Source organism: Cavenderia fasciculata (assembly GCF_000203815.1).
Source record: "Cavenderia fasciculata unplaced genomic scaffold Scf_EUAJFUG02HR96I-5, whole genome shotgun sequence".
Classification (NCBI taxonomy): domain Eukaryota; phylum Evosea; class Eumycetozoa; order Acytosteliales; family Cavenderiaceae; genus Cavenderia; species Cavenderia fasciculata.
Genome location: NW_004457624.1, coordinates 381,061 through 394,445, shown reverse-complemented (window position 1 = coordinate 394,445; position 13,385 = coordinate 381,061). Strand labels below are relative to the sequence as shown.

General features: G+C 34.4%; 6 protein-coding genes across 6 annotated transcripts; 5 read left to right on the top strand and 1 right to left on the bottom strand.

The window, feature by feature from the left end:
• Nucleotides 1-971: 971 nt before the first annotated feature.
• On the top strand, nt 972-2,075 carry sevA (severin; the record flags this gene model as incomplete). The annotated part of the gene is made up of 1 exon (XM_004350062.1): nt 972-2,075. The coding sequence occupies one exon, from the start codon at nt 972-974 to the stop codon at nt 2,073-2,075; it is 1,104 nt and encodes a 367-aa protein (XP_004350112.1).
• A 528-nt stretch (nt 2,076-2,603) lies between these two features.
• On the top strand, nt 2,604-6,780 carry DFA_11168 (uncharacterized protein; the record flags this gene model as incomplete). Its single annotated transcript, XM_004350061.1, has 10 exons — nt 2,604-2,628; nt 2,869-2,893; nt 3,010-3,135; nt 3,222-3,677; nt 3,761-3,949; nt 4,059-4,480; nt 4,536-4,595; nt 4,678-5,157; nt 5,271-5,690; nt 5,765-6,780. The coding sequence occupies 10 exons, from the start codon at nt 2,604-2,606 to the stop codon at nt 6,778-6,780; spliced, it is 3,219 nt and encodes a 1,072-aa protein (XP_004350111.1).
• A 129-nt stretch (nt 6,781-6,909) lies between these two features.
• On the top strand, nt 6,910-8,568 carry DFA_11167 (uncharacterized protein; the record flags this gene model as incomplete). The annotated part of the gene is made up of 3 exons (XM_004350060.1): nt 6,910-7,207; nt 7,280-7,811; nt 8,073-8,568. The coding sequence occupies 3 exons, from the start codon at nt 6,910-6,912 to the stop codon at nt 8,566-8,568; spliced, it is 1,326 nt and encodes a 441-aa protein (XP_004350110.1).
• A 205-nt stretch (nt 8,569-8,773) lies between these two features.
• Nucleotides 8,774-10,226, bottom strand: DFA_11166 (alpha/beta hydrolase fold-1 domain-containing protein; the record flags this gene model as incomplete). Its single annotated transcript, XM_004350059.1, has 3 exons — nt 8,774-9,331; nt 9,422-9,862; nt 10,014-10,226. The coding sequence occupies 3 exons, from the start codon at nt 10,224-10,226 to the stop codon at nt 8,774-8,776; spliced, it is 1,212 nt and encodes a 403-aa protein (XP_004350109.1).
• A 561-nt stretch (nt 10,227-10,787) lies between these two features.
• On the top strand, nt 10,788-11,547 carry DFA_11165 (uncharacterized protein; the record flags this gene model as incomplete). The annotated part of the gene is made up of 2 exons (XM_004350058.1): nt 10,788-11,404; nt 11,445-11,547. 2 exons carry the CDS (start codon nt 10,788-10,790, stop codon nt 11,545-11,547), a joined length of 720 nt encoding a protein of 239 aa, XP_004350108.1.
• A 395-nt stretch (nt 11,548-11,942) lies between these two features.
• On the top strand, nt 11,943-13,136 carry DFA_11164 (uncharacterized protein; the record flags this gene model as incomplete). The annotated part of the gene is made up of 1 exon (XM_004350057.1): nt 11,943-13,136. The coding sequence occupies one exon, from the start codon at nt 11,943-11,945 to the stop codon at nt 13,134-13,136; it is 1,194 nt and encodes a 397-aa protein (XP_004350107.1).
• Nucleotides 13,137-13,385: the final 249 nt, after the last annotated feature.

Below are 13,385 nucleotides of genomic sequence, written 5' to 3'. Positions count from 1 at the left end.
TTTTCTGTAATAAATGAACAAATAGCTTACTGCCAAAAAAAATCAGATGATCAGTAAAGATACAGCGTCTTGCCACAGTCAGTCATCTATGTTGAAAAACGACACTATCGTTTGATATTGAAATCAAAGGAAGTAGAGGATTGAGTACCAATATTTCTCTAACTGGACTTGAATAAATTTGGGGAGAAGTACGTAACATCATTGGTCCACTCATTGGATACTCTCTCTCGATCAGAAACAAGGATAACCTAAAGCATACACCTAGGTTATATTTCATCTATCAAATTGCCATCAGCTATTGTTCTTGCTGCTAAACCTAGAATAATAGTGTTCATCAAATGCAAAAGTCTAGTCTCTACTCTTTATACATAAAAGGTAAACATTCAACGAATCAGTTAACAAACAGGCCATCGCATTTTCATTTTCGTGCACAAAGCTTCTTACATGCATCACGATATTTTAAAAACAAAGGATTCAACGAGTTGTTCTTTCTTCCTCACATTCGCCGAACCCAACAAACAAAAAGAAAAAAACAGTGCTTCGATCGACAAATTAGTTTGTCCTGATTTGGTCATTGCACAAGCTTGAAAACAAAAAAAAATCAAATAAAAAATTTGTGATCATAAATTAATTTCAAACCTTTGGTGGCCTGTAACGGTCAGACCCTAACCATTATAAAGACAGGTCTTAATTTCATTTATTGAAATATCTTCACACAACATCCTTACTTATATTAACCATACAATCAAATACATAATAATTATAATTCTTTGTAAGTATTAATCAAATAATCGATCACACTTTCTCTCTCTCTTTATTTCTGCATAACAAAAAATCTTTCTTTCTTTCGTTCTTTTCACACTTTATTGTCATGTGACCATTATAAATTCATATTGATTATTAAAGTTATTGACTTATTTCTTGATTGATTTTTATGATTTAGGTTAAATAATAAATATCTTTTTTAAAAAATGATTAAACAACAAAAATTAGACATTAACTCTTCAAACATTGCCTTGTTGGGATCTGATCTAGACAAGAAGTGTCGTACTGACAAGGCTGGTTTGGAAGCCCAATGGAAGAGTGTTGGTAAACAAGAAGGATTGACCGTCTGGAGAATCGAAGCTTTCAAGGTTGTCCCATGGCCAAAGGAGCAATACGGCAAGTTCTTTGACGGAGACTCTTACATTGTGTTGAAGAGCTACAAGGCTACCCCAACCGCCCCACTCAAACACGATATCTACTTTTGGTTGGGTGAACATACCTCGACCGATGAAGCCGGTACTGCTGCCTACAAGACCGTTGAATTGGACGACTACCTCGGTGGTGGTCCAGTCGAGTACCGTGAAGTCCAAGGTTTCGAATCCGACCGTTTCCTAGCCCTCTTCCCAAACAACTCTATCTTTATTCTTCGTGGTGGTATTGAGTCTGGTTTCAACCATGTCAAACCAGAGACCTACCGTCCACGTCTCCTCCACATCTCTGGTGACCGTCATGTCCGTGTCCAAGAAGTCGACCTCTCTTCCAAGTCACTCAATTCCGGCGACGTCTTTATTCTCGATGCCGGTCTCAAGTTGTACCAATTCAACGGATCAAAGTCAACCGGTCAAGAACGTACCAAGGGTGCCAGTCTTGCCCGTGCCATCGACGACGAGCGTAAGGGTCTCCCACAAGTCATCGTCTTTTCCGAAGACGACACTGATATCCCAGCCGAATTCTGGACTTTGCTCGGAGGCAAGGGTCCAATCGCCCCACAAACCGCTCATGCTGCCAAGCCAGCCGGCGTCAAGTCCCTCCACCGTCTCTCTGACGCCTCGGGCAAGTTGACCTTTACCGAAGTCGCCACCGGCAAGATCAGCCGTAAGCAACTCGACACCAACGATGTCTTTATCCTCGATCTCGTCTTTGAAGTATTTGTATGGGTCGGTCTCAAGTCATCGCACTCTGAAAAGAAGTCTGCCTTCCAATACGCCACCGACTATGTCACCAAAAAGGGTTACGCTCCATACACCCCAGTCGCTCGTATCCTCGAAGGTGGTGAAAATGAAGTATTTGAAAGTGCTCTCGATGCCTAAACACATCCATTGCTCAAAACAAAAAAAACATTTATTTATATTTGTATAAAAAAAAAAGAAAAAGTAAAAAAGTAAACAAATAATTTATTTTAAACTGTTGAAACAAATAAAAAAATAAATTATATTTTGTAATATTTTTGTATAATATCAAAAAAAAAGAAAGAGCGGCGGATTAAAATGGGGGTAGTATTAAAATAATTTAAGTAAAAAAAAGTTCACTTTTAAATAGATCATGGTATGTACCCACCACTACCACGCTCACTATCATTAATATTATTATTCCCATTGCCATTTCCGCATATATGTATATGTGTATGTGTACACATACTTACCCATTTACTTAATCTTGGTGTTATATGGCTATTTACTCTCAATGTTGGCTTGTTGAAAATGAAGGGTTCTGGTTGCTTGATCTGCTCTATAGATTGGTTGTTGATGTCACTATCTATCAATCAATCAATCAATCAGTCATTGCAATGATCAATATTGATTAATCACAACATACATCAAGTTAAAAATACAACAACAATGTATATGAATAGTAATAGTAGAAGTAGGATAAAGCTGGAGAACACTCTCATCAGCTGTAGTAGTAACCAGTTTCTAGTGATAACGATAGTGACATTGCTATTTTGTTGTCATTATAATATTTCGCTATCACAACAAACCCTTCCAGATGATGAACGTATGTACATACCTATACCTATTAACTTAGATCGATAGCTCAAATGAATCCAGTTTAAACTCAATCTTAACATTGATTCGCAAATTATTCACTCCTCCATTAATATAGTTGCATCAGCTATATTTCTAATTAGGTATGCATCATAAGTAATAATATTATTTGAAAGAGTTCATTGTCAGCACAAGTTTGGGTTTACTAATCACTCTACTACTATTTTCTCTTTATTGTTATTGTTGTTGTATTTAATAGACAATATGGAATACCAAAACCAGAGAATCAGTCTCTATGTGAATCATATTCTGGATCAAAAATGGGTGCAAGATTTGTTTGTGATAGCAGCAACACGTTTGATGAAAAATATCATATTGTTGAAATGTATGAGAGAGAAAAGAGATAATATTATAATTTGGCTTCTTTTTTGGAAAAGAATATAATTATTAACCTTTAATTATTGAATCAAGTACTTTCACTTTAACAGGTATTCCATCTGGAAACCCCCCTTCTTTGGCCAAGTCATTCACAATGCCTGCTTTGCAATATATCGAATTACGGAGTGAAGAAGTTGCCAATCGGTCAATCAATATCTTAGAGTTGCTCAAATCTGTTAAAAGTTTGAATATAATTATATTGCAAGGGGATAGATCGATAAGCTACATTCCAGGCGATTTTAATAATTTTCCTAATCTTACCTCGTTTTTCTTATTCGACTACAATAATCCTTTGGTCGTACCTCATACCTTTTTAAACAACTCTATCAGCCTTCAATCGATCATTGCTTGGTTCCCAATTTCATCAATTACCGTTGACGACTCTCTCTACTTTCCTTCTCTCACTGATTATTATTTTCATTCCAATTGTACCGCTGGATCACACCATATCAATATAACAGCTAAATCATTTCCAAACCTTCGGAAATTGTAAGTTTTGTCATTTAATTCATTTAATAATTCAAAGAATATTGACTAATCATTGTTTAAAGTCTGGTTTACCTTTTCTCAAGATCAAATACCACTGTCCATTTGAATAAAGATGTCACCAAGTTAAAGCTAATGTACGTATTTAAAATAATTGTGTTTTATATTCGTTATATTAATTTGATTTGTTGTTCCAACAGACACTGCGTAATAATGGCGGGACATGACACTGCATGCCACTTAAGAATAGGATATCCATTCAGTATAGAAACATTGTAAGTTAAACATACACACACACAATAGCATTCTCTATTAATATTCACACTTTTGATTAAGGAGGATCAATGGACCCCAATCAACAGTATTCCCATACCCTAGTTCTAGTATTGCTACACTATATTCAAACCTCACATATTTATCAATGCAAGAAATGGGACTTACCTCTTTTTCATTTATCCAGGCTCCTCAACAATTAAAAGATCTGTATGATTATAATAATAATAATGATAACATATCGATTGATACTAATTTATGTCAATTTGAAAGATATCTAGATAATAATGACCTACAAAATTTCTCAACAAATTTACCAAACACTTTAAGAACCTTGTCTATTTCTTATAACTACAACTTTAATGGTGCCATTACTGAATCATTCTGTGGAATAACTAGTTTGAGAATCGATAGTACTGCAATTTCATCACTTCCATCATGTGTTTGGTGTTACAAAGGTACATCCAGATATGATGTAATAACAGATTTACAGGCTCCACCCAATTTCCAATGTCCCGGTATTTATCCACAAAGTATTTAATCAATTGATGTGTTGTAATACTAACTCATTTCTATCTTATTTTAAAGTCACCATTAATAACAAAGATAATCTTTTAGTTACCAATAACAATATCGCTACTATTAAAGGTATGTATAATAATCAATATGTGAAATTTAAATCGAAAGGCTAGTAAATCACTCATTTTATTATATTTTTGATAACTTTTAGGTAACAACATTGGATATGGATCTTATGAATCAAATTATACTCTCAACCCAACAATATCAAACCAAGAATTATCATTCAAATATACACAAGCAACACCAATACCAGAGATTCCAACTCTAGTCACAATCATTTTAGATCCACAAATAGTACAAATGATGATGGTCAAGGATGATATTAATATTGGTCAACCAACTATTTTACAAATCAACCAAAACAACATCATTATCAAGTTTAATTTAGATTATAATCCATATTTTAATCACACAATAACCATTGATAATAGTACTGCTTGTACCAATTTAACAAATATTTCCCCCTCTCAGTTTGAATGTACAACACCACTTCTATCGAGTGGAGATCATCAATTAATAGTTTCAAACTCTTACATACAATCACAAGTACAATTTACCATTAATTTAAGGTCTTTCTGTCAACAATCAACCAATAATTGTTATGGAAATGGAAAATGTACTATTGATGGTATATGTATATGTAATAGTAAATTATTTTATAATAATTGTTCAATAACGTATGTATTATATAATTTTTATCTCTTTGTTTGATTCAATATCACTAATTAATTAATTTTTTAGCATATCCAATTATTAGTTCAGGAAATTATAATTCAACAAACAACAAGTATGTTGAATTGAATGGTGATTTTGGTCCATCAATTCCAATATCCAACCATTCAAACGTATCAATCATTATTAATAGTACAATCAACTGCGTTGTTGAATCACTTTCACAATTCCAAATCAATTGTACAATCGATCAACAACCATCATTTGGATTGGCTTCTGTTCAACTGAAATTGAATAATGATTTAAATACAACTGCAAGAAATATATTATATCTTCAATCACCACCATCTCAACCATCGCCTTCACCAATATCAAAATCATCATGTGAAAAGAATACATCTAATTGTTATGGCCATGGATATTGTGATGATAATGGCAAATGTCAATGTCAACATGGTTATAGTGATATTGATAATTGTTTGTCAAAATGTATGTATTAAACAAATTAATATTTAATTCTTTTTATTAAAATTAATTAATTAATTAATTAACTATTATTTTAGATATCATTAATATGACGATTACACCCAATACAACAGATCCAACAGTATCATTTGACATTGACGGAATTGATTTTCTATTTGAAATGTTTTCCATTCAAGAATTAAATTTCGATAAGAATATTGCCAAAGAATTATTTATATCCAATTACACTTGGAATGTCAATAAAACAGCCACCAATAATCACACTACTATTGTCAACTATCAATTGAATACTTTATCCTCCCCAACATACCAACCAACTCAAGTTCTATCAACTATATCATTCTCTACACAACCAAGAACAGTTGAATTTGGAGGACAACAACTATTTTTACATGCCAACTCTATCAAACTTGAGGTCAATATCAGCAAGTGGCAATATTCATCAAATTTATCAACACTTCGAGTTGTATTTAAAACATTGATCAACAATAATCAATCGATTAAATATGATTGCACAGACAAAGATATCTCAACACTCAGTTTTGATTCATTGTCAATGTTGCAATATCTCAGAGTAGTCAAAGATGATATCCAATTCAACGGTCGATTCATTGATGTTGCAATGTCTGATGGAAGACCAACCTACTCACAAACTCAAAACATATCATCTACACCAATCAACGATGAACAATCAATTGTAATGATTGGAATTGGATTTCCTCAATGCCAAGAGTGTGTACTAGATCCAGATTTCTCAGCATTGGTTGTTAATCCAGACAATTCTGGTAAATGTAATTCAATAGCAAACAGCAAATGGAAAATCATTGTAATTGCAGTTTGTGTATCACTCGTAACAATCTCTATTATTTTTGTGATTGTTAAAGTTTTCAAGAGAAAGGTTCAATTGAAATTTACAAAGAGATTAAACAAGAGTTTTAATAATCTAAGCAACATTGCTACAAAAATGGTTCCAATCATCCCAAAACAACCAAACACCACCCAACAACCACAACAACAACAAGAACAACAAATCAATACCAATCCAGTACACAACAAAATATCAGATTGGGTCAACACAAGAACACACAAATAATAATAATTTTTAAATCAAGAAATAATTGTAATAATAATACAAAAAAAAAAAATAGATCTATATATAATATTATTAAAAACAAAGATATTTTACTTTAAAATAAACAACATTGCAATGTTGTTTTTTAAAATGAATCTAACATGTGTATCAAATATTATAGTTATACATATCATATCATTTTTGGAACCTATTGATAGTATATGTTTAACACTGACGAGTAAATACTTTTACACCAAAAGAGAACAGTTCCTAGCCAATGCATTTCAACTTCACAACAAGTTTCTCAATGCACATGGATGTACTCAAAAGTCTATCTCTAATCTAATCGAAATGATCAAAAAGGATAGATTTAAACAATTTAACTTAAATTCATTCAACGATAGTATCATTAGATCAATTAAAAATCAATTACCATCTATTCACAATGGTAAGTAGAAACAAAGAGATGATAATGATTTAAATTAATTAAACTATTAATCTCTATTCATTTCAAACTTAGAATTGATTATAATGTTTAATACTCAAGTTGACACGGCAATCTTTAAAGATTCAAATGATATTTCAAGGGTCATAGTTAGATCTATGGATGGTGTAAAGGATGCTATTGATCTATCATTTCTACCACCATCCGCCACAAACTTGGTGTATGATTGCAAACGACCTATTGTAGTTGGATCGATTCCATCAACTATTAAAACACTTGAATTTGGGACATACCATAACAAAGAAATCAATGATCCTTTACTCATCCCATCGTCAGTGACCGATCTGATTCTATCCAACTCTAAAGTATCACCTGGTGCCATTCCATCGAGTGTCACTACGTTGTCATTCGGACCGAGATTTACACATCAATTGAAACCAGAGTCAGTCCCACCTCGACTACAGGAACTAAAGTTTCTTCGCAGTCACTCTAGTAATCCAATGCCTAGAGATGTGGTACCAGATACTGTACGTGTCATTCAAGGTATCGGGTTGGATGATTTAGATGAATACCCACACTACCTGAGTAAACTAATTAGTTTGACAGAGTATTTTATCAGTTGCCCACCATTCCCCACTTCACTCACTCATCTAGACATTTCCACATGGAAATTAGAACCCAACCAACAATGGCAACAAATGATTGTCAACACACAAATCACTCATCTAAAACTTTACAATTATGAATATCATATGAATCATTTACCACCTAACCTTACCCATTTATACATTAGATGTAAATAACTATATACATTCATCATTTTAAAAATAATTAACTAACCTTTTTTCTTTTTCTCTTTTTTGTTAAGTTTAGATGAAAAAATGAATAATCCAAAAGTTAAATTCCCATCAACATTAAAAAGTTTAAATGTATTTAGATTTGATATACCAATTTATGTTGGATTGTTTCCAGAGAGTTTAGAAAGTTTTACATTTAAGGATTCTAGTTGGCTGTTGCAAAAGGATTTGCCAGCAGAGATACTACCTCTGTCATGTAAATTAATATCAGGTAATATGTTTGGTTGTTCACACAATTTGGAATGGATTGCTAGAAACCAAAGATCATTTAGTATTAGATGGAATTTCCTAAAAGAAAAGATTGATTTTAGATTCATTGCAGGTCCCAATGATGACACTGTCGTCTTTATAGGTCAAAACTACTTTTTTGGAGGTATCTCTAGTATTTCTAAACTAAGAAAAATTGAAAAGGAAGGTTCAAATTTCCATTTGTTTAACAAGATTATGAAAGCTCAATTTAATTCAATATTTGGAAGAGAAGAATATAGTGTTGATGATTTCTTATAAATTAAGCTATAATAAATAATTTATTAATTATTATTATTATTATTATTTTCGTTTAAAATAAATATTTAATCTACCTAATTAAATATTATTATCTGTTTTCTTGGGTTGGCATGAATGCTAATAGATTGGTTGGTTGATTGATTGATGGGGATGTTGATTATATATTATATTATTTGATGATACATTTAGACTATTATATTATAGTCTATTCATGATGATCAGCTGATTCGAAAATTGATTCTTTGTTGTTGTAAGTACCATTGTTGTTGTTGTTATTGTTTGACAAAGTCTTTGCATTCTTGAAAATACTTTGGTATAATTCTTCATCTTCATCTTCTTCCAATTCTCCATCATCATTTAAATGTGTATCATTGAATAAACTCTTTCTTTCTTGAACAGGTGGTGGTGGTTGATTATTATTTATATTATTTGTTGTTGGGGATGTTGAAGATGATGTAGTAGAGGTAGTGGCGGTATTTTGTTCTTTTGATCTTGTTGGTGATTCTCCATCATTCACTTCTTTGTTTTTGTTATCCTCCTTTTCTTCCTCCTCACCCTCCTCATCATCATCATCTTTACCATCTTCTTTTAATGGATCCAAACCAAAATTACGAAGATGAACTTGAATGTGAACATTCATCTCTGATGCCTTTGACAAATAGGCAACATCTCCACCACTCTTTAAATAAGCAATCTTTGCATTTGGATAGAATTTATAAACCTCTTCTCTTAATCTTTCTGGTATTGTTGTTGAGTCTAATGTCTAAACAAAATAAATAAATAAATTAAATAAATAAATATTAGTATATCTTTTTTGTCTCTTTCTTTTTTCTTTTGTCTCTTTTTGACATACATCAATAATAGTAATATTACTCATTAAACCACCAGATGGATTAAGCATACCCAATGCACAGTTGAGATTGAGTCTTGAAGAGAGTTCAGATTGATTGAGTGTTTCTAATTGTTGTACCATAAAGTCGATTGCCTCGGCAACGTCGGGCTCGACTTCACCCTGTGGAAAGTTGTTTAGGACGATTCTTTTTAACATAAACTCTGGCATCAATGAAAAGATGGCAGCACAAGATGCATTGTCGTGAAAGTATTGAGTATCACAAAACGAGTTGTTGAGAATCAACGACAATACTCTACTAGGTCTCGTTTGATAATAGCATTGTGCCAAATACCCTCCCAAAGCAGTACCCAATAAATGTACCTTTTCTAATCCCAACTTGTCCAAGAACCGATCAAATCCTTTACAAAATCCAATTAATGATTCGTATGGTGCATAATGTATCTATATAGAGATTAGATAGATATTGAATTGAATTGAATTGAATCTAGTTTGTTAGTATCTATCTCTCTCTCTTGACTCTCTCTCTATTCAATCTCTTTCTTTCTTTCTTTTCTTTTCTTTTCTATTCGATTCTATACTATTCTCTACATACAGCTATTAATCTGAAACCTTTTGGACAAAGAGATACCATTTGTTTATAAAAGATTTCACCAGTACCGCTTACACCTGGTATGAGGATGAGTGGAGCAACATCCTTTGGACCGAAATCATAGTACTTCCAAACCTTTTCACTCAGACCACCCAAACTGATCTTTTGAGCTGGTACCCAACTCTTAAATAGTTTGTATTCTTCACTATGTTCCATCTACAGTCTATCTATCTTATCTATATCTATCTATCTCTCTGCTGCAAACTAAATGACATAAAATAAAACACACCGCGCGATATTTTGTAGGACAACAAGAAAAAAAACTTATAAGAAAGCGCGAAACACTTTTCTTGGATCTCGATCCCGATGATCATACATGCATTGATAAAGATAATTATTCAATTATAAATATATTTATTAATTATTATTATTATTATAAATACAATTTGTCTGTGCAAGATAAATAGAATTATATATTTCATAACAAACTAATATTATGAGTATATCATCAAAGTGTTTGTAAAGGAGTGTGACAACTTTGCGATAACCAAGTTGTTGGTAATATATAAATATTAAAAAATATATTTATAAATTTATATATCTTTAATAAAAAAATATTTTAGTGCACAGGGACCAAGACATCAGCATTCTGCAAGCTAACTTTAATTAATTTAATTTTTTTGTTTTCAAGTTCATTGTGTTTGTGGTCGTCGATATATATATAGTTATATATTAGTTATACTTATTCTTATTATTTATTATTATTAGTAAAGAATCATGAATAGAGCATCAGCAAAAAAGAAGAAATCAGGAGGAGGAGGAGAAAAACTTAATGTAGATGGTCAAGAACATAGTTTAGGGGCATTGATGAAGTTGATGAAGTTTAGAGATGAAATAGGTGTAGAAAAGGCATTCAAAGGAATGAAGAATCCAATGTTGACAAATCGTAGAGACACTATAGCATTTCACAAAAAGGAGCATGCAAGATTGGTAGGTGACAAGGAATTCAAGTTGTACACAACGACGACCAACAAGGACAGTTTGGCCAAGGAACCATCGACCAAGAGTCTGTCGGAACTCAAACCAATCGAAATCACTGATCTCTTGATCGAGACTATCCACAAGGGCAGCGTTCTGATTGTCAGAAGTATTGTAGAGTCGTTTAAAATGAACGCTATCCAAATACTAGTAGAGGATCAAAAGGCTGGACCAAACAGCGACGTTGCATTGACCGTCTCGTTATACAATTTTGTATTTTCGGGAAAGGGTACAATGTCTGACTTGGTCGACAAGACATTCCCAGTGGGTGTTATCATGGCCATCAAAGAACCGTATTTTAAGATTACTCTGTCTGGTGGTTACGCAGTTCGTGTTGAAAATCCACAGGATATAGAGTTTATACAGGATCCAAACCACCCACATCTCTATGACAAGGGTTGGAAAGATTCGTTGCGATCCAAGTTGCCCAAGGATATTGACGGGTGGCGTCTACGTGGAAATAGCTTTTATACAAGCGGTGACTATGAGTTGGCGCTAGCTGCGTATCATTCGGGTCTTGAGCTCGAGCCTGAGCACGCTATATTGTCGCTCAACAAGCTGGCGACACTGCTCGCACTCAAGCGGTACCAAGAGTGTCTGCCACTTGGCATGTCGCTCTTGACACGCCTACCCGGCAACGAAAAGGTGTTTGCGCGACTCGGCAAGGCGTACTACCACCTCGGGCTCTACGAAAAGTCGGGCGAGTACTACCAGAAGCTGGGAGACGTGCAGCCCAAGAGCGAGGAGGCCAAGCGGTGTCTGGCCGCCATCAAGGAGCGTATCTCGGAGCGCGATACCGGCAAGTTCAACTATCGCGCCATTCGTCAAGACTTTAATTCAAATGGCGGTCAACAAGTCGACTGCAGCGAGTATATCGGGCCGGTCAAGATCATCATGACCGAGAAAATGGGACGTGGCATAGTCGCCGCCAAAGATATACCCGTCGGCACGCTCTTGATGGCGTCGAGAGGTGTCGGTGTCTACCAAGACGAGGTCGGCAACAAAGAGACTGGATTTGTCATCAACTACAAGGACCATGTGGCATTTGACCACGGTTCAGTCAAGATGGTGGCACTTACCAACCAAGATATTAAAAATACACCAGTCATCTCCAAGAAATTGGCAGCTCTCTATTATGGCGAGCATGATGCAGCTGACTTGTCCAACTTTTCAGTGACAGAGGCTGATTTGGACAACCCACCTCCCTTGCTCTCAGCCGATCGTATTCGAAGTATAGTCAAATTCAACTCCTTTTCTGATGATGGCTCACCCAAGAGACACGGTATCTGGCCACTCCCCTCACTCGCCAATCACGACTGTTTCCCCAACTCTACTCGGTTCTGTATCGGTGAGATGATGTTTATTCATAGCGCTACGGCCATCAAAGCCGGTCAAGAAATATTCCTCGGCTATGTTCCACTAGACGCGCCCTACCCCGATCGAAAAAAGACTTTAGACGCCTTCTCCATACCCAAATGTCAGTGTCGTCTATGCGACTTGGATCGTCAAGAGAGCCAAGAAGGATTTGCTGAAAGAGCTCGACTTTCAGAACACATGAATGCCAACTACTCCAAATACATTCGTAACTTTGATCCTACCATCACACCCAAGATGGTAGAACATATCCAAGCCATGAAAAACACATACAAAGATCCAAATCGTCCACTCCCCATCGCTCTATTCCATCCAATCACTGGACTCGGATTACTACATCAAGCAGAGTCCAATGAAAAGGCACTCAAGACTTATTTGGAGTGTCTTGCCATTCTCGGATGGAAATCATTTGATGCATCGGAATTAAAACGTACACCAGCCAACTCTAAAATAGCCAATCAAACAACAACCAAATTCCAAATCAAGTGTCCTGAATTCCCACTCTTCTACGCTGGCATCGATCTTTTCTTTCATGTGGCTGATCATGCATCCAAGCTTGGTTACACTCTTCTAGCCAGAAAATCAATTGCGCTCTCTCATCTATGTGCAAATATCTTTGAAGGTGTATCATCTCAAGAACAAGCAATCATTCAAAAAGCTAAAAGACTTGATCCTCATTTATTAAGTTTTAAAGATACAATTGAATTTATTTAAAAGTGAATAAAAGTAAATAAATAAATATCAATTTTTCTAAAATTACTTGGTGAATGATTGTACTTTTCAAAAGTCATTTTAGTTTTGACACTTCATAATTATGATTCATTATTGTAACAATAAGGTAGGAGGATCATCATTATCATCTTTTGCTTTGCAATTGGTATCTGTGAATTGATTGATAGGTTTTTGGAACCTTCATTGATGTAGTACTTAAAGCTCCAAAACCTATCAAATTAATATGGGTGT